The 26,173-nt window shown below is 34.1% G+C and overlaps 1 protein-coding gene across 1 annotated transcript in view; it reads right to left on the bottom strand.

Moving 5' to 3' along the window:
• CSTF3 (cleavage stimulation factor, 3' pre-RNA, subunit 3, 77kDa) overlaps positions 1-25,374 on the bottom strand; it is a 59,070-nt gene extending 33,696 nt beyond the window's left edge. The window contains exons 1-3 of the mRNA XM_004682942.2: positions 25,182-25,374; positions 12,982-13,083; positions 12,764-12,859 (exon numbers count right to left, since the gene is read on the bottom strand). Of these exons, the coding sequence (XP_004682999.1) occupies positions 12,764-12,859; positions 12,982-13,083; positions 25,182-25,208 (225 nt within the window). The 5' untranslated portion in view covers positions 25,209-25,374. The remainder of the gene's footprint in view (positions 1-12,763; positions 12,860-12,981; positions 13,084-25,181) is intronic.
• Positions 25,375-26,173: the final 799 nt, after the last annotated feature.

Genomic DNA, 26,173 nt, shown 5'->3' with positions numbered 1-26,173 from the left:
GAATCCGCATACACACACAACTGGTCTACACCCCAGTTCTTGTATGCATAAATGCAGTCAATCTTTAAAATTCAACCAATCAATCAAATATTGGGGAAAAAAGCAGAGAGGGCGGATGAAATGGATGCAGGTGGATGGAAACTGGCCCTTGGGTAGTGGACAAGGTGAGATTTGACTCAGTGTCTACTAGGGTATGAAGCAATATACCTTATCTTATACTGTGTTAAGACAATGCTAACTCAATAAAAAAAAAAGATTTCAAAAATACATGTAAAAAGTATAATTAATAAGTATAACATGGAACAAGTTTTCAAACATTACACTGTGAGATCAGCCAGAGAAAATGTCACATGTAGTACCAAATCTATGACATGTGCAGAAACACAGGTAAATCCAGAGACACAAAGACAAGTAGTTGCTTGATACTGACAACGAACAGCATGTTAGCTGCTAACAGGTTTAAGGTTTCAGGGGTGATGAAAAGTTCTATTATTAAATAGAACAGTTATACATGCCTGAAAAAAGCATGCAATACACAGGTTAAGTAGGACAAATTTACAGATAACAAAATATAAGTGCTTGACATTGCCTGACAAATATTAAACACTCAGCAAATGTCACCTGTTAACATTAAGTGAAGGACATTATCGTCCCATTAATGAGAAACGAAATACTGCGTAAATTAGGAGGGAAATTCAACCTAAAAACTATCAGGCTTTTAAAATTCCTTAAAAAGAGGGCACTTCTCCCCTTCCCTTTAAGAGACTGGCACTCTAGAGCTATCTTCAGATCTCCAGTTAGAAACTTTATTCGCCTGGAGGATTTCCTTGACCAGACTCCTATACCAAACTGTATTTGTTCACTGAGGTGACACAACATCCAAAAGTCTAGCATGTGTTTACTCAGGAAATACTTGAAACTTAATCCGCCCTACTTTCCCTGATCTATTATAAAATGTATGTTACTGGAAATACTGGTACAGTTTCAATGTTAACATAATCTTGAAAAAAGACATTGTCATTTACATTTTTGCCTAGTAATATAAAACCTAGGGTCCGAAAAAGTACCAATGAAAATTTTGAGAATTTGACAATTATACAAATGAAAAAGTCTAACACTTTAAGGAATTTTATCTGAATGTAACACACACATTTAAACCCTCATCCTATGAAATACTGTTTTAGGGTACTATAAGAACTCCACATATAAGGTTACTTGTCAAAAGGATTTAACAAGTCATGCTTATTTAATTTGCACAGAATCTCCTAAAAGTTAAGACAATTTATCACATGTCTTTTGCAGCAACTTGGATGGAGCTGGAAAAGATCATGCTTAGTGAGATAAGCCAGAAAAAGAAAAATACCGGATGGTTTCACTCATAGCAGGAGTATAATGGACCAGGTGAGAAAATAACAAAAATAATGAACCACCATATACCAGAGACATTTTGCGGGGGTGGAGTAAAACGGGGGGTGGGGGGGGTGAGGAGGGAAGTGCACAGGATTATGGTGATGGCACACGGGTGACCTGGTGATGGGAAACCCATGGGGGTTATTACAATTGAGATGAAAAAAAAAATGTACAAAATGATGTAAAAATAAACTGTTTAAAAAAAAGTTAGTTTATAAGCTATGCTATTCCAAATATCTTAGAATAAGCATTACAGAATATACTAAAATGTTTTGAATTACTCAACTATGGAAAACTTGGAATTGCAAAACTGCTGTATAGGTTAAATTCAAAATTTGACAAAACATCGAAATGGTTTACACAGCCTCAGCTGAGTACCAGAAAGTTGCACGAAGGTTATTTCCTTAAAGGAACACAGAAATGTGCTCAAGTATTTCTTGAATTTCCAAGTCTCATAAGGCACAATTTACAACAAAGTAAATTTCAATGTGATTTTCCCTTCAACAAGGGCTAAAGATCCTCTTTCACAGATTATTTTTGGAATTAAATCTGAGTTTAAACTTTATTTTTTCATGGTTGTTTCATAATTCCACATATTAAAAAGATTTAAAGAAAATCAGCACTAGTCAATCCTATCACACAACTTGTTTTACAAGACCTACATACTTCCACATTAAGAAAGGATAACTGTTTAATGAGCAGGATATCAAAGGTCAACATACTTTATCTAAACTCAAATTTTGGTGCTAAAAAATTTCACCCTAATAAAACTCCAACTGTTTTGTTAGGAATAAGGTAATGTTTACTGTTCTCAATATTAATAAATTACAAAACAGTAAATTCAGTAGTAAATGTGTAAAATGTAAATGTGTAAAACAGTGAAACTGTTTATATAAATGTCCCAAGTAAAAAATGACTAAAACATGCTGTTTCATGACAAAATCTCAAGGGCTTACTTGGTTACATTACTTTTAAATCACGATTAGGAAAAGCACAGAATAGCTAATAGAATTTCAGGAGTTAATAGTTTATGCAAAACATTAATTTATGATTGGAAGGAAATAGTTACACCATTATACCTAAAAGATATGTGGTTGTCAGTAGTCAGACAATTTTTAGCATGACACTCAAAGCCTAATATTTAATCATAAATGAAATCCTTGCAAAGGAGCAAAGGCAAAAAGGACTTAAGACACTATTTCTGCAACTAAAATGCATTTTTCTTCACTGGTTAGTATACTGGTGACTAGGGGGCCAAAATCAGAAATACCAGGTTCCCTATTTTTCCCCAAGTAGTTAACCTTAATTTTGTTGATATGAGGAAAGCTATTTAACCCCTCTAAATCTCAGAAAACCCAAATATCTGAAAAGATGAATTAATCAAATATCCCATATAATGTAGTAAAAGGCTGAAATAAATTAAAGGCCTAATATTACCATTATGGAAAGTCGTAACAACAAAAAAACACTCCAAAATTGAAACAATGGTTTTTAAAACCTTACTTTTTACTTCTAAAAATCTGAATAACTTTCACATCCAAAAATACCTGATAGTTTATTAAACGTCCATATATATAGTTTTCTATAAATGTGTTTAAAATATAAATGAAAACTGCTTGCTCTAAAGAATTCTATGCATATTTTGGGTAAAATCTACAAAAACTTTTACTGCAAATGTACTTATTAAATATAAAATCTTAATGAAATTTTAATAAGACTTCTAAAGTCAACTCTTCTCCAAGACTATTTAATGGGAATTTCTCATTTGTATCTTTTAGCAACTACTGGAAACACATATTAGTTTTCACATTCAAATAAGGAGGAGGCAGAAAAATAGTATGAAATCAGTATGGTAAACTGATATTTAAACACAAATACAGCAGAAAAAGGACCATTTCAAGGACATTAAAGTTTGAATAATTTCACCATACAAATAGGAAATAATAAATCAGGGACAGTTGGGAGAAATATAAACATAAACTGGTTATTATATTATTGAAGAACACTGCTACTGCTCCTTTTCAATGATATATATAATGGTTATATACATAATGCATACATAAAACATGCATCAAGCTGACTATATATATTACTATGTATACTATCTATATACACACACACTATACATACATACATACATATATATGTTTTCCAAAACTTTTCATAAAAAATTAAGGGGGGGGGCTCTCCTGGTGGTGTAAAGGTTAAAGTCTAACTACTGTCAAACTATTACCAGCCAACTATCACTGCAATTGAGTTTGACCCCCAGCCAAGGAGCTGACCCACATGGCACCTAACTCTCTCCTCTCACCTGCTGTTCTCAGTAGTGTATTTCAGTCGATCTGCATGTTCTGCTCTCCACTTTCTCTAGAGAATCCTATCACCACCACCACCGCCTCTGGCCTACAAGCCAGTTCTTTTATACATAAATAAAATTGAGAATGGGAGAAAAGAAATTAAGTGTCCTGCCTAAAGTCACAGTAATTTCAGAGGTAAAGAAATTCAGGCTCCAAGTTGTTATTCTTCTACACTACATACCTTTATAATCTGTAAATTCTATGTGTCTTTTTAAATAAATTCCCTAAACATATCTTTCACAAACTACCAAAATGACTTGGCCACTATTTTGAGGCAAACCACCATTCTACTAACCGTAAGACAGTCAGACACCTAAATGTTATTTACTTGTATTGTCTTACTTGTCAATCTTGTGACTACTCTGTCAATGTGGGAGACTCATTTGTAATCCAAGAGCTTGCTTCTTGGAAAATACCACTTCCATTTTATGTGCTCCTTAACTGCTTTATAAAAATTATTTCACATTAAGTGTTAACTTTCTAATTTGTGCCCCAAAGAGCTGAGAAATGTAAATACTAGCAAACTCAAATATGTCTAGATGGTCCTTCTGATTTTCCATCCTGTTTCAAGGTAAAAGATCCCTACAAAAATATATATATAATTCTTACTTGAATAATTTTATCACTTTGTCAACATAACTAAATCAATATTTAAGCAGCCTACAGTTTAATGGAAATAGCAGAACAGTTAAGCTTTTGTTAATGAGCCGGGAGCAAATTTTTCTCTTTCCTGGCTATTGAGAACTTAGACAATTCTGACAAATCATGTAATTTTATATTTGGAAAACGTGTTGCAATCATAAACACTCAAATTGTGTTAGGTCATGTCTTCTAAGTAAATTAAGACTAAACAAGAGGGCAGGGGCCACCCTGATCCCACAAAGGGTTAAGTCTCAGCACTATGAAGCTATCCCCTATCCCCTATCCCCTACCAGGGAGGTGACCCACATGGCACAGCAAACCTCTCCTGTCTTGTCCACTGCCCCCTTAGCAGTGTTTTTCAGTGATCTGCCCGCTTTGCTCCCTAGTCTCTGGTGAATGCTTGCACACCCTCACATCTCTGGACTATACAACAGCTCTTGTATACATTAGTAAGTCTTAAAAAAAAAAGACAAGGAGGTAAGTTAGTACTTCTGCAAACTTTTCAAATATAAACAAACATTAAATTTGGATCATTAAGAGAGCATGTATCTACATATACTGAAAATGCTAGATAATTTGCCAAAAGAACTCATCATGTCAAGAACCATGAATGGATTAAAAATTAGAATGGGCAGATGGATGACAAATATGACAAATACTTAAGAGTCTCGAAGTACTTTCCTACTATTTTAATAACAAAGGGAAAAACAGTTAACTACACAGTACAGAAAACAGTCAACAGTGACATGACCAATAAGGGGTTTTAATGAACATTATGTGCTCTAGAAATAGTGAGGACACGAATATTTATACCTTCTGAGCTAAAATGAATACAGCATGAGTTTATGAAGAAATGGCCAATATTAAGTACATCAAGAAAGATTAACTTAAGCAGGTCCCTGAATAACCTAGTTTAATGTCCTTTCATTGGTAAGGGGGAAAAAGCCCTTAGTCAATGGAAAACAAGGACTTGCTTGTTTCATTTGTTTCCAAGAACCACCAATGAGGAGAAATTACTGTAATGATCCTGCATCATATATACAGAGAACTGTATGAGTTATTACAGAATGATGAAAGAGGGACATAAATTTCAGATAAAAAATAGATAAAACATATGTCCAATGTTAAGCCAATCAAACTAAATGTATTTAAGTGTATAATAAAGGAGTTCTTTGCATTGTTCTTGGACTTTTAGAAGTTTAAAATACATTCAAAGTAAGTTACAAGTACACAGTATTATAAAAATGTCTTAAGTGCCAATCCAACAATAATAAAGCAGATTAAACCATGTAATCCAGGATTGGCATACAATCTGTATCTTCTAATGTAAACTGGAATACTTTATTTTTCTTACCTATTAACATATCCTAATTAAAAACCACAAAAACCTTAGTTTTCACTTAATATACAATATTCCAAGTAAACAGCTAATACCATTATCGTTCCTGAATACATTCTCCCATGACAGTTTATACTTTCGATAAGGTATTTTGTGGCATCTAAATTTTATGAAACTCACACCTGAGGACTTCTAAATGTCATGGTCCTGAAACTCAAATTATAACTGGGAAGAACCAACTCTTGTAGACACTAGCTGGAAATACTGTAACTATTTTCAAGTCATTAGACTTTTACAAATATCAAGTCATTAAGAAAAATTCCAAACAAGGGAATATGAGATAAAAATGGAGAAACACTGTACTTTATCTGGAGTATAAAACTCAGAAATGGACTTAAACTTTACAGGTAATGACTTGGTTCTATATGACAATACTCCATTTTCCTAATGCCCATCCCCTTGCCCCCAAATTGAGAACTCCTTACATATACTTGATTACCAATTAAATGTATGGATATTAGTTAATAACCCAAGATGTGAAGATGTGGAATTTGTGTTGAAAAATTGTCTGCAAGGTAACTGTGAAACCCTAAGTTGTATTTGCCTGCTAAAATGGCTGTCTTAACAAGGGATGGGACTTATTTACAAACTGTCAGTCAGATTCCTACTTTGGCACTTAAGACATTACTGCTTTTTTAAGTCTTTGGAGCCATTAATTGGGCTTTAAACCCATCACTGTTAATAAAAGTAAAAAAACTAAAGTCTTAAGTACACTAATACAATCTTAAGCCTGATTACCAATAGGCACCACACTGTCAAGAATACCACCACCCAATCACAAAGTAGTTATTTTTAGATTATTTCTTGATTTAAACTGATGAATCACAACATGGAGAAATCGAAGTTCAGAATAATCATTTAATTGTCCATATATATGGAGAGTCTATGAAGCATGAAGTATACTCATTAACAGTAAGATTCAATCACTGTACCATAAAGTTTCAATTCCCAAAATTGACTATCAAAATCACACTGAGAGTGTACATGCACATCCTCTGGAGATTAAGTCAGTAGCACTGGTATGCTGAGTTAGGTATTGTAAAAAATCTTCTGAAATTATCCTTTGTCTCTATGGAATAGAATTCTCAGGATTTATCTACCACATATATAAGAAGGGGCCATCTTACACATACATAAAAGGGCTAAATTACCCTTAAACACGATACATACTTGGTTTTAAAAATTTAAATTCAAATACTCAGTTTATTGGGCAAAAGAGAGAACCATTATAAAATGGTCTAAATTTTTCGTCAAATTTAACATCAAAGTTATAGAAAATGTCAAAAACACCACTTTCCTTATTAATGTGAAATATTCATTTCGAGCTGCATACATACATATTGAATCATTATATTGTGAGCCCTAGACGTACAAAATATTTTAAGCAATTATATCTCAGTAATAATTTCCACTGGAATCTTTAGACACTTATTATATGGCTATCTTTATATGTTAAGAGTCAAAATTTTGCAATGTAAGAAAAGGTAATAAATATATTCAATCATATATGTAAATAAAAAATCTGGAGATTAAAAACAGCTGAGACTATTATCTCTGGGTCTTAATACTTATTCCAATCTATTACTTTAAATTTATATTTCATTCTTATCTGTGACAGCAAATATTTTGTTTTCAGATCTCTTAACATTTCAAAATAGAAATTATTTTCTTTGTAAGCCTCCTAACATACAAAATGCTAAAACTTACCCCAGGTTTTGCTCCCCTTAGCCTTAGAAAAATCCGTTTTAGTTTCTCAATAAGGTGTATTCAAAGCAAATATTCAATTTTGTTGTAAATTACTGTGGATTCTGAATGTAGAGAAAAAAATGTAGACTTCAATCTAGTTGGCTATTACAATGTTTTCTGCTCCAAAATTTATGAAAACAAAACTGTTTGGCAATAAAATTTTTAAATTTACAGATGAATAAAAGCATTCTTGTCCACGTTTAGAAGTGTAGTTTTGTAAAAATACCATTAGACATCTTCATTTCTTGGGGAAGTGCCTTGAACCCAACTCAAAAGGCCGTTTACAATGTTGAAAGAACATACTAATAAAAACATATATAATGACCCATCAGAAAATAGTTGAGCCTTTCATTTCTAAGACATCAATAATGAAAAGTCAACTGTCCTCTTATGCTTAAGAATCAAAAAAGAAAACACCCAAAATAGATTTCTGTATCTTAGGATCAGTATTATTTCCAGTTACTGAGGTTTCTAACTCCATATTGCTTAAGATTAAGTGTTTGCTTGATTCATGGGTGCCATGCTGAAGTAGATCAATAACTCAAAGTATCTGAAGACAGGGCAACAGGTTGTATACCAAAATAACCCCCTAAAATCTTACTGACTACAATCCCCAATAATTTTTAGCTAACTATTATATATTGTTAACCCATTAGTGTCCAAGAAACTTAAGCTACATCAATACCTACAGGGAAACTTGAAATTGCATGAGCAATAATCCTTTTGTTTTAAATTGTTTTATTATAAACATGGTTAGGGAATACCTTTTCTACATTTCCAGAATATTCCATCGCTCTTATACATAAAAAATATAAAGAATCTGGTATTAAAACAGAGATCTTTGCAGAGGGAAAAGATGACCATTACTTTTTCAATGATTAGTGATCGCAAAGTTTTGCTTTATATAGTTGAAAAATATTGACACAAAGGCCATTATATTGAGCAATACAAAGTTTTTTTTTTAATGGCTACCATTCCCATGAGGTTATCTAGAGGACATAAAGAAACTAGTATTTTTTTTAAAAGAAATTTTGTTATCTTAGTGAACTGCCTTTTTCTGCAAATAGATTTAGTATGCAATGCCTTGAAGAGAACAAGAAAAAAAAGATACAGATCATGTTAGCAGAAATGACAATACCTAAACATCTATGCTACAATAATGGTAAGGAAAAATACTAATAAGATGGGATATTTCAGTAAATGCTAATACAATAGAAGCTTACTATTTGTAATAGTAACCACACAATTTTTTTTTAAAGTATGTTCAGAGCATTTTCAGGTTATTTCTTCATTCAGTTCTGTGTTTGCAAATTCCTGTTGCTTTCTTTCAAATCCTTAGTCTACATTACTCATGAGTTAAGAAATTGCAGGTTAAAAGGCATATTGAATCTGAGAGTAATAGCTGAATAATCACACAGACATGGACCAACATTTATTACAAACAGGAAAAGAGCAGATCTATAAAGAAAAGAGTACAGATGTTCTTTAAAAGGTTGCAAACTGAAGTACTGAAATTATAATCTAAATGATAACGCAGTAAATTTTATCTGCACTTAAAATTCACATTGCTCAATATATACAAAACATTGTATATATACAAAACAGTAAACTGCTAATTAGAATATTAAACATTATTGACAGTGGAAAAGTTTATTTCAATTTAAGTCACTCATGTTCCATCCTGAGTTCAGTTCCATTTCCAAAGGATATTTTTTAAAATTCATTTGTCCAGAGTAGAAAGGTTATTTTGAAAAATTATAAATGTATATACTTCATATCCCATTATTTATAAGGATTCATATTTTTACATTTTTTCAATAAAATGCAACCAATCCTCTATATATTTTATTAAAGAATTACAGCTTTCACAGATGTCAAGATACATTGTTGCTATTACCAGCAGCATTACCTTCTTCATTTCTCCTTCAGCTAGTAATAAAAACATCTTAGGAAAATATCTAGGAACATGGCTTAATTCAAAACAAATTATCCAACAATAAAGGTACCATAACTTATTAATACATGCTGTCAGATTATTTAGCTAGGGAAACCATGGGGGTGGGGGGAAAAGGATTGGGGCAAGTTAAAAAAAAATAGCAAAACTATAAACTTTCTCCATTGATACTTTGTAATGACATTGGTGAATTTTGAGATCCTAACTAGTTATTCATTTATCTCTAATATTTAAAAACCTCTCAATTCTTTAACTTAAGATGACCATATATTGAGCAAATTGCTAGAAAGATATTAAAATATTTTCTTTATTTTAAAACTAAAAAACAGCATTTTTTCCCATATCATGACTTAGGTTCAATAACTGATAGAATTATATCACTACCAAAATAATCATTTATTTTGCTCACACAATATTGAGGATTTGCTTTGGAAGATCAATATATTTCACACACTTAGTGGTAAAATCTGACCTGTTCTCTGTATGTACAACACTAAGGTAATTTGGTCTAATTTTGAAGTTATAATAGTATTACAAAGAAGTTGGCCTTAAATGCCCTTTAACTAGTGCATGAGAATTTTACTTCCAACAATGTATATACAAAAAAAAAAATAAAAGCAGGTGATAAAATTTTAAGATGACATTTTAAAGTTAAAAATTTATAAAGCAGCTACATATTGTTAAAAGCTCACTGACAAGAGAAAAGCTGACATTCTTGAAATATTAAGTCAGTAACTTTTCTGAAAATTATAATATGCTCTTATTTGCAATTATTATTTCAAAACAAAACAAAAATAAAAACAAAAATAAAAAAACCCCACATTTTTGGCATTGTTCTTATGCAGGATTTATAAAAAAAATTCTCTGTGGAATAAAGTTATCTCGATGAAATTTTCTGTTAGAAAAGAACTAGATATTTTTGAACTCATACATGTAGGATTAGCTGAATGCAAAAAAAAAAATTACAACTTTCGCATCACAAAGTACTGAGTTACAACAATGTATTAATAAAACTTTATTTTCTTCAGTGCATACAAGAAATTATGTGAACACTGTTAATGTTACCTGAAAGATGTTCTTATGACCTCAGTTTTTAAAAATGTATTATAAATAGGTTACGTGTCTTCTCCAAAAACATTAAAGGTCACAGTGGGTAATATGACCAAGAAAACTTTAGTCTGTCACAATATAAATAAAATACAAATATGAAAATTAAAAAAAAAAGAGCAAATCAAGAAGATAAATACAGTTCAGGATAAGTTTCTAAAATTAGTCATTAAACATATTAATTCCTAAACCAAAAAAGAAAACTTTACAAAAAAATACACTTATATTCTTTGACATTTTTTTCTCAATGTTTTATATATACATTTGTGTGTGTGAAATAACTGCAAACATTTTTTACTAAATAATTAAGGTAACTGCTAATAGCTCTGAAATATTATATGAAATGAACCTGTTACTAAGACAACTTTCAGTCCCTTGGAATAACATGTGGTCTGTCTTAGAATTCTTTTATAGAATACAATTCATATAGTTAACTAGGTAATGAGAGAAACAGATTCACTGTTTTAATAACTAGAAGATGGTGTTATCTGTCAACTTAAGTTTAACTGAAGTCTGTAATAAAAAGAATGAATAATGCCAGAATATTTGAGAAACTGAAAAGAATTTCTAAAATTTAAAAAGTAGTACTTAGTTACACAAAAACTATTAAGTACAAATTATGTTACTCTCTGATGAGTTTGTACATAAGCTAAAGTGTTTGTAAAGTCAGACTGGAATGCAGACAAAGTGCAGGTGATCCAGGTTTCTTGCTTTAATGAGCAATACACAAAGTGGCACTGACTTCAGCATACTTCAGACATGCCTATTCACTCACCTGGTGAATTTCGTGCCAGTATATTCTGATGACTAAATATGTTAAGGAAAGAAATGGACCCAAAGTATAAGTGATGAAATCTTAAGGACATGGTCTTGGGCCAAAACTACAACCAGACTTCACAAATTACAATCTCTCTCACACATACACACACAAACACACATGCCACATACACAACCACACAAAATAATTTAACACACACACAACGTTGTTGCTATTGTCAGCACCATACCCCCAACAAAGTAGTATACTACAAACTATAGCACAAAAACAATGAGTACACTGTAGCCTCAACTTAAATCTGCCGGTGGTCAGGTCCATTCTGAGGGACACATCACAGATGATACTGTGTTGTCAAGTCTGTTCAGTACTGATGACACTAAATCCCCTTGAAAAGGTCCAAAACAGACCTACATGTTATCAAATTTCAGCTATTGTAGAACATGTTATGACGAGGCTGCAGTGTACTTGCTTATGATGAGAATTTATGACAAAATTAATATTAAATAAGAAAACCTCATTAAGTATTGTTAAGATTAAAAATGTATATTATTTTCAGCTTAATGTGGATATCAATTATTCCCCTTCCCTCCCATTAATTTATAACCTAAAAAATGATTATTTGATGCCAATTGTTATCGATACATTTATACTTTATCATCTTTACTAAGTCAGTCTTCAAAAACTAACATTTCCCTTCTAATCATAATAATGTGGCCCATACTTTTATAATAAACATCCTTGACTTCAAAGTTCAAAACAATTTTAAAAAGCAAGGAAAAAGTGTCACTGGGTAAATTATGATTACATAGGTTTGAGTCACGGTAGCTTACTCCTATAAAATGTAAACTTTATCCTGAAACTTTTCTGTAAGTTATTGAAGTGCTTACTATATTGATAAACCATGCATTTTCACAAAATTAAACCTGAAATTATTCACCTAAATGTTTCATTTTACCACACATTCAAAATACCCTAAGAAACTAAGTTAGCATTTCTGTATTTTCTTACACCATTCATTAGTTTGTAAGCAGGAATAAAAAGAAAAATGAGTTCTAAATAAATGACACAGGAGGCAATAAATTGACACATGACAAGTAAATAAAAGGCTAAAGCACTCCAATACCATTAAAACTGTTTTAATGTTGTTGCAACTCCAAAATGCAACAATCATCAGCTTGTAAAGACCCAAATTTCAAAAATTCATTTTAATTACTACTTCATACCTATTTTACAAAATAAAGGCAAGAGACATTTAAATCCTCCTTGTCTTAGTTGTGCTATCTATGTTCCTAAACTGGTTTTCTATCACTACAGTGTATGTAGCAATTCCCATAAGATGCTATATAAGAAAAATAAAATAAAATATTAACCTCTGCTTCAATGTACAGTTTCCAGAATCTGCCAGAACTGGGGAACTGGGCAACAAGGCGTTCATAAGTCTTCCGTGCTTTGTCTATAGGTTGATTCTAAAATTGAAAACCAATAAACAGCATTTACAATGTTAGGATCATGAAAATATTATTTACTGCAGAACCAAGTAGTGTGATTGGACCCATAGAGAAGGAAATGTAATCCTATATCACTAAACCTGTGCCTCTCGAATGAGAATGCTCCAAGCGTCAAGGTCATATGGATTCTCTTCTAATTTCTTTTCAGCTTTCTTCACCTTCTCTGGGACATATTCAGCTGCCTGGAAGGGGAAAAAAATGAACTGAAGTTACTGGTTTAAAATCTCATGTCTCATTCAAGCATAATATATCGTTCTCCAGTGCAATATTACAATACAAAGCATAAAAAGTCCTCTCATAAAAGGCATCTACATTTTCTGAAGCCTATATATCTACACACGTATTTATACTATCTTATTAGAAATGATTTGCATAAGTAGAACAAAATCATACTTTAAGAAGACATCTCTGTTCAAACCATCTTTTGTATTAATACTATTAATTCTCAAACTTTGTGGCCTTAGGACGACCCCTTATATGTTCTTGAAAATTGGGTGCCCAAAGAACTTGTTTAAGTGGATTATTTCAGTATTTGCCAAATTAGAGATTGAAATTTAGAAAAATATTTCTTCTTTACAAACATTATTTTACATATTGAGATTAACATTTTTATAAAAAACTAAAAATCCAGAATATTGTTTCACCTATTTGTGATTCTGTGAATAAAGCAATAACTTTTAAAACACAGCTGGTTTTTTACAGCTGCTTCTGCAATCAATCTGCTGCATGTACATTAGCAATTTTCACTACTCTTAAGAGTAAAAAAGGCATAAATTACTATCTTAGATTTTTACAAAACAGGTTGAACTCACAATCCTGAACTATAAAGAAAAAAAGCTTGAAGTTGACTAGAAAATTTAAAAATATTACACACAAATTATATAAACAGTAAGTGAATTTTAAAAAAGGCCACAATAAGATTTAAAAGATTATCATGCTTAAGTGACTGATGTTCCTTTAACTTTCAATATTTCCTAAGCCCTTTAATAGGTAGTTTTATTTTTATTATAGAAATATGACATTAAGAATATAAATAACTAGAGGGAACCCTATACTGTTATGAAAAAATTAAAAATAAGTGGCTGAAAAAATGTCAAATATCTAAAATAGTATATTAGCACATGAGGCATAAGTATTACTTCTCAAGCTGTTTTTTTGAATATTACTATGTAGTCAATTGGTAATTTGTACAAAATTTTGTTTTGCCTTTTTGCAGAATCAAAAAATCTAAACACAGCAAATACACAATAACAATATCTAGAAAGAGACAAGAAAGGACAATCCAGTTTGGAAAAAACTGCTTAAGTCTTCTGGGAGAAAAATTACCTCAAAGAAATATATCTTTCTTTTGAATAAATTAGTTCATATCACTGATAAAGGTACATTTATTTAGCAAAAAAAAAAGTTCTAAAAAAACTAATGTGGTAAGAGGTGTGAGCCTAACCTATGAATCAGTTAGAAACCAATGTTACATCAATTTTAAAAAAAATCCTCAAGTAATCGCGAACCAAAATTACATTTTAAAAATAATGTACAAAAGCCTTATAAATTGCATGAAGAGAGTATAATGAAAAGTTTAATGAAAAGGAACTACTACTCCTACCCACATATTAAAACATAAGATTACACCAATAAAGCAGTTTGCTAACAGTGACAAACTGATCACTGACTCAATGGTTTAGAAGGAAGTTATCAGATAATAAATGTGGCGCTTCAAACCAGAATGGTGGACTATTCAATACATGGTGGTGGTTAGAATAACTGTCTCAAGAAATTCCTGTTTTATGCTTTGTACCAAAGGAAATTTCTGATACATCAAGTATTTACATATCAAACAGAAGAGACAACGTGATAAAATGTATCTGTCTATAGGAAAGGCTCCTCAATAGCAATTGCCTAAAATTTAAATTTGCACATAGGAAAGTATAATCAAAGTTAATGACAAAAATTCCAACATATTAACAAAGTACTAAATTTATTTGTATAAGATTCAGACAATAAAAGACCAACAACTCAAAGAAAGTGGGAAAAGTAAATGAGTAACTTAAAGAAAAAGTAACAAATAACTTCAAACACAAAAAGAAGTATAATCATAAACAATAAGATAAAGTTGAAAGCTTTTATAACTATCATTGCCCTGGCAAGAGTATGTAGAAACAAGTTCTCACACCACTGGAATATGTAGTCACTAAAAATTAAAAAGAACAAAGCCAGCCCTCCCTTGTGGTGTAGCAAGTTAAATAAAGCACTAGGAAATGAGCCTCATCTGCTTCAGCACTGAGTTCCATCCTGTCTCATGCGCTGCTTGCCTCAGCAGTGTACTTGTCAATCTGCCTGTTCTGCTCCCTACTCTGTCTCTGGTGAAGCCTCTCACCACCCCTACACCTCTAGCCTGTACCCCAGTTCTGTATGCATAAAAAAAAATCTTAAAAAACAAAAAAAACCACACGCACACAACCAAAGCAAGACAGAGCTATAGACAGCAACATAGAACAATCTTCATACTTTTGGGTTTAAAAAGAGGACTGGGAGGATGAGGGAGTAGGAGGCAAAACAAGTGGAGGGGGGAGGTTGGCAAGATACACATTTATTTTCTACACACTATATATGCATCTGCTGTTTCAATTTTTACTATTCACCTGAGAAAGACTTGTTAGGTGGCTAATTTGTGCTTGTTGAAGGGACACTTGGGAAGCAACAAATGAAAACTACACTGAATTATATTTCAGCTGCTTTAATGAGTGTAGAAATTAGTGTTTCAGGGCCCTCCTAGTGGCGCAACGGGTTAGGATGCAGCACTGCAAGCTGGCCACAGCCAATTCAGTGCAAGTTCGATCCCAGCCTCAGAGCTGGCCCACGTGACGCAGCACACCTTTTCCTGACCCCCCCCATCCCGCTGCTCCCCTCAGCAGTGTGCTTTGTCCACCAGCCTGTTCTGCTCCCCAGTGTCTGTGGTGAAGCCTCTCACTGCCCATGAACCTCTCTCTGGCTTGTACCCCAGCTCTGTATGAATAAATATTTTATAAAAGTGAATTAGTGTTTCTCATGAATTAGTTTGATGAGTGGGTAATCACTCAATAACCCACCTATTTAGATAAAATATACTATAGTTTGTAAAAGAAGAGAGAAATTCAGAAGACAGCATCCAACACTGGGCTGGGCATCATCACAGCAAGTGTAAATGTATCTTTATTCAGGCCATGACTAGTGAACCTCAACCCTGCATCACATCAGGAGGAAAGGGGACTAAAAAGATGCTACAGCATCTCCCGATTGCATAATCCCATTCCACAATAAATTACATAAATATTAAGTTACATAAACATGCCTAAAGCATTTAAGATTTCTACATAACCATAGTTGAGCTCTTTTCAGAAAGGGACTTCCCTAAATATTGGGTTGTCGAAAAGTCCTAACATTTTGTTCTGATTTCCATGTAAAAATGCATCATGACTTTCTGACAATAATTTCCTTTGGCCAAAGATGTAGTTAAATATTCATGAAACAATTTCCATCAAATGCATTAATTAATTAACAATGGAAGTTAACAAAAAAAGGCCAAGAATATACTCTGGTAATCATGGCCATATTTAATTCTCCCCCACATTTAATCATTCTTCACCACAGGTATGAAACAAGTGGGTAGCAAAGAGCTTCACATTTTTGTTAGTACCCAGTCCTTCATTATTTATAAGGAACTGGATGTCTATAAGGAATGGGCTTGTTATTTTCCAAATCAGAGCAGAGCAGGTCATATGAAGAATATTCATGGCTAATGTCTATGCCAGTATGTAATGGAGATCAGAACTCTGTAGTACAATGAAGCACAGTTAACACTAAGTTGTCCCATGTTTACACAACCAACTTACTACTCCTAAGAAACTCTCAAAATCCAACTTTTGCCTTTAGAATAACTTATAATCCTGCCATCATTTTCTTTAAGTGATGTTACTGGGAATAGGTTGGGGACTCTTAATTAAATGAGCAGAACAAAGCTGGACTAAAGTCCCCAGGGCACCTTTTAATCAAATAATTACTACTACTATCTAATAATCTATTGTTAAATGGTACGTCCAATTGTATGGTTACCCCACATTAATTCACCAATTGAGAGAGAGATGCATGATTTCTAGGTTTGGAGTAGAGTTTCAGTTTTTCAGGGATATAATGAGAAATGAAATTACTAAGTCAAATGCTTTTACTTCAATAGTTCAAAGAACTGCCAGGCTGCTTTCTAAAAGTAAATGAAAATTTTTACATTCTCATCAACAGCAACCAGTGATATTAGTAGAAGTTTCCTATATCCTGTATCTTTACATCCTCACTGATATTTGTTATTATATCATCAGGGGATAAATACCCTGGTGGATGTGAAGTGATAACTCATTATGGTTTCAATCTTCATTTCCTGGGTGGCTAATGAAGTTCAATTTTTGATGATGTTGTTGGTCATTTATGTATCTCTGGAGAAAGTCTACTCAGATTCATTTGACCATTTTTTAATTAGGCTGTCTATTATTTGGTTGTAAGAGTCAGATTAGATATAGATAGGTACACAGACAGACAGAGTAGATAGGTAGAATACAAGGCTCTCTTATTAACAGTGATTTACAAAAATTTCCTCCCATTCTAGGAGTTGTCTTTTCACTACTTATGTTTAACCTTTTGTTTATTATACAAAGCTAAATTACAGAATAGAATGAACTTGGCTTCACAGATACCTCTTTCAAAGGTTCTCAAGCTTTCTGTGAAGTTTTTTTACACAAAACCAAAGCAAAACAAACCCCTGAAATCTGGCTTCAAGAATACAGCCTACGTTAAGGGGTGAGGAAGGGAGCAATGGGGGGAGCTATATATTGGATATGGAGGACCTGAGTATTTTGTTGATAGGTATGTATGGTATGCATACATTTACAGAGGTGAAAACCTAGTCCTCTAAAACATAAACAGTGATGAATACCAGAGGTACCACATTTAAAATAATTTGAGAGGGTAAAAAAAGCACTTGAAAATTATCACATAGATAGGAAAATCCCAACCTCCCTGGGCACGGAGGGCAGAATATATCTACAATACAAGTGTTGGTGTTTTATTTTGTAAATTAAATACTGTTTTAAGAAAAATAAAACTTCCAGAAACTTCCAAAAATCACTTTAACTCTTGAAAATTGAGGCTCCAAAGAGTTATCTTGAAAATGTGGGTTAGGGGACCCTCCCTGATGGTGCAATGGGTTGAAGCACAGCACCAAGACGCTATCTATAGCCACTACAGCACAAAGTTTGATACCAGCTGGGAGGTGACCCACATGGCATGCCAAACCTCTCCTGTCCCACCCACTGCTCCCCCCTCAGTAGTGTATCTCAGTAGATAGGCCTGTTCTGCTCCTCACTGTCTCTGATGAGTCCTGTCATCCCCTACAATTCTGGCCTGTAACCCAGCTCTCGTATGCATAAACAAAATTTTAAAATACATAAATAAAATGTGGGTTATATCAATCAATACATTAAATACTAAAACTGAACATTTTCATTTATTCATTTTTAAGTAATTCCTTTATCTTATTAAAAATATTTTCTCAAAACAAAAATGTAATTAAATAAAACAAATGGCATTATTTCACATTTTTGTGATTTCTTTCCTTTATGGCTGAACTGCTTCTGCTTTAATCTATTGCAACATATGATTATGGAAGACATGAAATCTCACAAAGTTACATAGTTGGAAAAGGAGGAGTATTTTTAATAGCCTTATCCATGGAAGCTCTTATCCCTGACCAACAAACCAAGCAGAGATGAGTCTCAATCTTGGCTTTTCTGGTATTTTCCACTGCAGTAGGGAAGGAAAATCAGTAAAATCCTGTAAGAAGTCTAACCATCCTTAAAAGATCAATAGTTTTTTCCCTCCACTTATGCTACCAAGAATGTATCTAAAACGATCTTTAAAGTTCAATATCTTCAACTTCATTAAGTTTTCACTTACTTTTAAAAGAAAATGTAGTACTAGTGTCAAATAGAGACCACAGTATAGAGCCTTATAAAGGGATGCAAGCACCTATACCTTTATAAAGCATGAAAGTGATTACGCTGCAACGGATGACAGATTCCATTTTGAGAAAACCATCCAATCTATTCTGTTAATACATTTTCTCGAGATGTTAGGTTTCCTTAAAAATAAAATGGCCTGGGGCCTCCCTTGTGGCGCAAGGGTTAAGTCTAAGCAATATGAAAACACTGCAGTATGAGTTTGATCCCAGGCCAGAGAGCCGACCCACAAGGCTCAGCAGACCTCTCCAGTCTTGGTCATGAGGGTATCAGTCAATCTGCCTGTTCTGTCCCCCACTCTATGTCTGGTGTAACTCAGTTCTTTTGTGCATAAATAAAATCTTAAAAAAAAGAAAAAGAAAAAAGATAACACACAAAGAAATAATAAAAAAGACTTCAAAATCTGAAGTCTACCCTTCCAGGGTAGTACTCAGCAAAATTATCTTTGATTAGTAACTGAGCGGATTCATATGCCTGAAGACTGAAGCATTTTACATAACAGGTGTCACAAGCCTGGAGGCCTGCTTACTTATCTGCTTCTTTACTAATGCAATAGAACTTTTGCTAGATTTTTTTGGTGAATGAATCTCAGTATGTATTTTACAATTCAAAACAATACCCCACTAACCTTTCAAAGATTAAAAATTCACTAAAATTTCAAACAATTCAAAATCTTTAAAAAGTAAGAGTACTGACTCAAATAATACTTACATTTACAATATTACAACACAAAATACTTACATTTGCTTTTAACTTTTGTTTATTTATCCCCTAGTTAACATTTACAAAACACAAACTACAAAAATGCTAATCTTTTATAATTTGAAAAATGGGGCATCTTTAGACCAAAAGCAGCTATCCCTAGATAAATGAGATGAAAGGCAAGAAAAAAGCAATTAGGTTAGGTTAGCAATTAGGCATAGGTTAGTTTCATTCTTCTGCTCTAATTCAATTCTTACTACTTATCATAAACTGTCCATTAATTTGAAAAGCCTAAATATTCGCCCAACTCAAATCCCTTTTTACTTAAATCCATTCTCAGACCATCATCAACTGTACAAGAACAAAAGACTCGAATTCACATCTAGGTCTTACGACTTAGAGACAATAGCATAAAGTTTAAAACTATGATTTTGGGTACTGCTCCCTTAACAAACGCAAACATCTGAATACAAACTCTGGTATTCCCTGAATACTCTTGTTTTCCTAATGCTAAGGAAATGCAATCTCTCCTAATAGTAACTTCTATTGTACTTCCAAGAAAAAAACCAATGCTCTAATTCTGGAAACACAGATCAATTTCTCTTAAAGACAATTATTGCCAAATAGAGTACTCTGTAGTCTAGTTTCTCAAGAAATCTTAAGAGACCAAACAAATATGTCCACCAAAACTATTATACTGAATATCACAATAAAGGAAGGGGATTGGGGGAGGGAGATAGGTAAGACTATCACAAAAGAATTTGTTAAAAATGAAAAGAATCAAGTCCACAATAGCTAACATTCGTAACTAGGCCCTTTGCCTCTCTCTCCTTAACCCCACACATAACACTTTGGCTTTAAAATTGTTTGGAGATGGCCCTCCCTGGTGGTGCAGCGGATTAAAGCACAGCACTAAGATGCTAAAGCCACTTATGCATTAGTTCGATTCCCGCCTGCCCCGGAGGTGACCACATGGCGTGGCAGACCTCTCCTGACCCGCCTGCTGCTCCCCTCAGCAGTGTACTTCATCGATCTTCCTGTTCTGCTCCCCACTCTGTCTCTGGTGAAGCCTCTTGCTGCCCCTGAGCCTCTGGCCTGTACAGTTCTGTATGCACAAATAAATAAATCTTAAAAAAAAATTTGTTTGGAGATGCTGTTACCACCTAACAGCTAACAGTTACTTACCAAATAAACCAGTTTCACATTTCAATACTGTGGGTGTTTCACCTTTCTTCCCCCATTAATAAATATAAAAAAGAAGACATTTTCATATTTTCTTTATCGTCCCAAACTTATTTTTCACCAAACACTGACTTATGAACCTGAATTCGTCTTTGTAAGAGCTACTAGCAATTAATTTGTGCTTCACTCATGCAATTTTTGGATCATTTTGTTTCTAAATTAGGCTTTCTTAATCTAAGTCGTCTAGCTGTAAGTAACAGGGTGGTCCCCAGGAAAAGGGGAAGTTCCAGGTTCCCCGCCCCACCCAGAAGGAGGGTGGAGCTGAGCAGAGAAGAGATCTGAAGGAAACAGGATGGAGAGCCAGAAGGAGACCTGTGGAAGCCACATGGAGCAAAGAGAGACATGTGATGAACAAACTTTGCTTGTTTCTTGGCCTTGGACTGGTTAAAACAGATGTGGGTGAGAGACCCATGGGGAGGTTTACTACAGCAGCTTTTATCTTAATTTTGAATGTGCTCTTTTTCCTCCCAGACTTGCCTGGCCATGTGTGACCCTTTTCTATGGGTCCCGGCTAGCAGGTGTTTTAGTCTTGTGGTGGGCTTTCAGGCCTTGCTTTGGGTCAATCCCTTTGGGGTAGACTTTTGATTTAGAAATTATATTATTTGTCTTTTGTATTGTATAGTCATTGTATTAAAGTTCCTTTCCATTAAAGCTCTTATGTCTTGTATTGATGCAGGGGATGGTGGAACCTATTTAGAGCAGGCAGGTTTGGGGATTCGGTGGTGCCCCTCTCTCCCTGCCCAGTTAATATAGTATTGTTATTGAAAGACAAAGAGTCTAAAAAAACTCTGAATTTTAGGTTTTTCAAAATACGTATGAATTGAGTTGCCCACTTTCTCTTCTCTCTTATCTAACAAAACTTCAGACCACTCACTCACTTATGCCCAAAATAGTTTATTATTTATGTACCTGTTCTCTCAAAAGATTAAATTTGACAATTTGTGACACTGCATGTGGCCTAAGTGTAAAATACATCTATTCATTTCTTCATCACCACTAAATATCAAAACAGTATTTTTAAGATGCAGCAATGAACACCCCACCCACCTTAAGCTCAAACCCAGTCGACAACTCAACAGTCTATTAAATTCTGTATAGCTACTGTACAAGGTAAATATTAAAACAAGAATGAGATCAATAATTGAACCAAGCATTAAAAATAAACACAGAATAAATATACAGCTCAATTCCACACAGATGTATTTCTTGGGGGCTCTGGGGGATGACCTATATCCATTTAATTTTGTCACCATTAAACTGGCAAAAACAGTAAAGCTCCACAAGAATAAAGAATACTGCTAATATGGAGAAAACAAAAACAATGCAAAGTAATTTAAATTAACTTTTAAGTACAAAATAGAACTGCCTTATTAATAAAAAAGATTTTACAGTATACCCTACCAACAATTTTTCCTTGTCTATAATTCTTTTCTTTCTGAGATTCTAAAGATTCGGTATTCAGAAAGAATCTAGAGATTTGGTATTCAGAAAGAAAAGAGCTTACATATTCTTGAGTAACAAATTTCAAATACTGGTTTTATTCAACAAACTTTTTTGAGTTTCCATGCCAAAAGACGAAAAGAAATTGAAACCTTATACCTTCCAGGAATGCCAAAGATTTCCCAAAAAATAACATGGTTCAGAAAGTTCTGATTTTTCAGTTTTGTTTAGTCTCTTGTTCATTTCAGGTCATTGTAGACACACGTGTTTTAAATCATGTCAATCTTTAAGGTATAATCTAATTACCAAGTCAGTTAAAGATGAATAATATAGTATCTGGGATTTGCTTCAAGTAAGGGGAGTAGACAAGATCAAGTATGGAGAAAACAAGATTTAGCCGGGCACTGAACCTCTATGTGATATAATCATACATTATACACAATATAGTATTCCTTCTTTTTTTTTTTTAAGATGTTCAAAGTGTCATTAAAAAGCAATGAAAAGATTATATAAAAATGATCACCCTGTTAAGAATTAGATGTCAAAAATCATTTTTTAGATGAAAATACAATAGGAGCCACCACCATGAAGGAAAGCAGGAAAATGGGGGGGGGGATGGTGGGGCAGGGCTGTATTTGACTTCACACCAAATACAGAGAAAATTATATATGCAGTGATTATCTTTGAGGAGAAAAAAGGGAAAATATTCATTCTTTACAGAAAAATATGAACCAGTAAGTAGAGAGAATCAAATTTCCAAATGCCATCATTTGCCTCCTCAAATTAAATAACTAATTTACTCAAGAATTAGCAACTGGTAAATAACTAGATGTGAGATTTCTGAGAAACATAGTTATCAACCCAGAGAGGGGAAATAATCCTTTTCAATGAAGAATACAGCAGGTCACACCCTAATCTGTGAACAAAGTTAATCACCACAAGAAAGGAACAAACTAAAATGAAGTATCTTTTGATATGTTATGAACAATTCTATCCAAAAAGATTTCAACTGGGTGTTATGAAAGGTCTTGAGTTTAGACATTACCATAAAATCTCCAGGAAATACAGGCGATTAAGAAATAAGTTAAACACCACCACACAAAAATCAAATCAAACCATAAAATGAGACATGTTCTTTTAAGAAAACTGTCCTGAATTCTTCAAACAGACAATATTCTAGGAAAGAAAAAAATAGGGATACTATTCAAAGGACTTATATAGTGTAACATGTGAACTTAGATTCTGTCAAACAAACAAACAAACAAACCCCTATTGATCACATTCTTGGAATAATTGAAAAAATTTGAATGGACTCCAATTTAGGATTGATATATATAACTTAATCTCCTTAGGTGGGAAATGTAGATGGGGTTGAAATGTCACTTTCAATTAAGTATGTATGGAGAGATAAAGCAAATAAGGCAAGATGTTTAACAAAGTGTTGAGTTTAGGTGAACAATTGTACTGTAGGATTTGCTGCAACTTTTCTCTATGTTCTACTCTTTACACAATAAAACTTGGGGTGAAAATTTTTTGAATAAATGTTCAGCATCTCCCATTTAAAAAGTGACAATTCCGAAATATTCAATGTCATGGCAACATTTCCGTGAATTTACAATTTTAGGTACATTCAAGAATCAACAGAGCTTCTGAAACTTCCAGTGACATCTCAGAACATTACTCCTCCACTATCAAATGATAGAATGCCCAGAAAAGGAATAGTTTTGATATTATAATTTAAGATTTTGCATTCTTCGGCATTTTAACAGCGTCTATAAATGTCAACACTGCGAAGATTTCATAACTGAAATCGGGCGACAGGCAAACACAAAATTCAGGTTACCCAATCTTTCCCACTGATGAAACTGTAGTCACCCCAACACTCCGATTTTGCCTCATCTGTCAACCTCTAAACACAATTTCACGTTATAAGCTGGGAATTTGAAAAATGAAACCTAAGTGTATTTCGTTGCTATGGCAATGGGAAATTTCAGGAAATTGAGACACTGCAGGTTAGCTAGCCTCCATTTTAAAAACTATTTACCTAAACATACCATAACATAAACAAATGTGATGACATCTTTCATAAAACACCAATTTCCGCACTAAAAGGTAAATATCCTACAGCAGTAGGAAGCGCAATTGAAACAAATCATTCATCTAAAATATTTGATCCTTAAAATATTTAAATGATATATCCTAGACTAAAAAAGATACTTCTTTTACAGTGATCAAAACATACTTTTCTGAGTTATCAAATTCTGCAATACTAGTGTCGCTGGAAAAATGAGAGTGTAGACAAAGAAAAAAGGAATGGGAGAAAGCCAAAAATCCCTAAATTTCAGTATCTCTACTCTGAGACTCCTTTTCCATCCGCTCTGGCAAGTCTATTTCTCCAAATTAGTTGCACCTAAAAAATTTCTTAAACTAAGTAATTATTTCTGGGTACAGTTCAATATATTTCGGAGAGCAAACAGTATTTTCAAGTTATTCGAAAACAGCGATTACACATTAAATAAAAGCACAATTTCTAACCACCCTAACATCAAATGGTTATCAAAGGAAGGAATCCATCCCATCCGGAGTCTTCCCATGAACCTGAGAAGGACCGAGCAGCTTCCCGACTATTGTCTAAGCCAAATACTTGTTCATATCGGCATCAAACAGAAGCAAAAACAATAACTTTCAAATCTGCCACATCTTCTTCCCCATTTCCACCATTCTTCAGTACACTGTTCCTCAGTTTCTTTAGGCACCCTGATCGTTTCCCCGGGCAAACATGGCTAGAGTACTTGGACTAACAGAGACGTGGAGAGAAGAGGTCGCCACGAGGCCCCACCACTCTCCTTCCTCACCTGCTCTGTGGCTCCGTCCCCTGACATGGCCTCAGCTGATTAGAAAGTGCGAACCGGCCCGGCAGGAGAAGCTAGAATAGAAAAATTAAACTAAAAACCACCCCCAACCCAGTAAAGTTACCCCTTGCCCAGCGGAGCCAGACCGCCAACACAAGTCGCCACCGCCCACTCAGATATGAATTAAAATGGCTGCGCCCCTGCCGGAGGAGGATGGAGGTGGGGCTTCTACATTAACTTCCGGGGCAGTGGGCGGAGCCTACGCGATCTCCGCGCCGGTTACTCGACAGCGCAGCCGCAGAGATATCCCAGGGGTGGGCCCAATGCCTTTGCTTACGTCACGGACCGGGGCTGGAGAAGCTGTGGCGTAGCTGGCAACCACTCGCCAGGAGACCGGAAACTGTTTTGCCTGAAGGCTCGCGCGTCTTTTGGAATTTATTTATCAAGCTGTGGAACCGGATTCTTCACGATTGCAGCCATAAGGCCAGTTACTTTAGTTCAGGCAAACTGACCTTCTTAGGGAGCAATGTTCAGTGTTAAATGCCTCCTATTTAGGAGGTAAGGAATATGTAAGGGTTTCTTTTTTTGTTTTTTAGTGGTCTCAGCTAATGCCTCAATGTTCGTTGGGGGTGAGAGGGACTGGTCAGGCCCACTTTTATACCGTCACCATAAACTATTGTGTCTACAGCTTTGGGGTCAATAAGGTCCCGGTTTTAAATACAGAATCTCACTATGGTTGTTCACCTAGAAAGTCAGGATAATAGCTCTTAATGCTTTGAAGCCAGACAGTATTTCTTTGACTCCTGACTCTCAGTAGGTGGGTGACCTTGAGCAATGTAACTTTCGGCCTGTTTCCTTTCTTAAAAAAAGAAATAAAAATGGGCCCTCCCTGGTGGCGCAGCGGGTTAAAGCACAGCTCTAAGAAACTAAAGCCACTTCCGCATGAGTTCGATCCCCGCCTGCCCCGGAGGTGACCACATGGCGTGGCAGACCTC

Source organism: Condylura cristata, unplaced genomic scaffold (genome assembly GCF_000260355.1).
Source record: "Condylura cristata isolate star-nosed mole 26May11 unplaced genomic scaffold, ConCri1.0 scaffold00015, whole genome shotgun sequence".
Classification (NCBI taxonomy): domain Eukaryota; kingdom Metazoa; phylum Chordata; class Mammalia; order Eulipotyphla; family Talpidae; genus Condylura; species Condylura cristata.
This window is presented reverse-complemented; position numbering and strand designations above follow the sequence as displayed.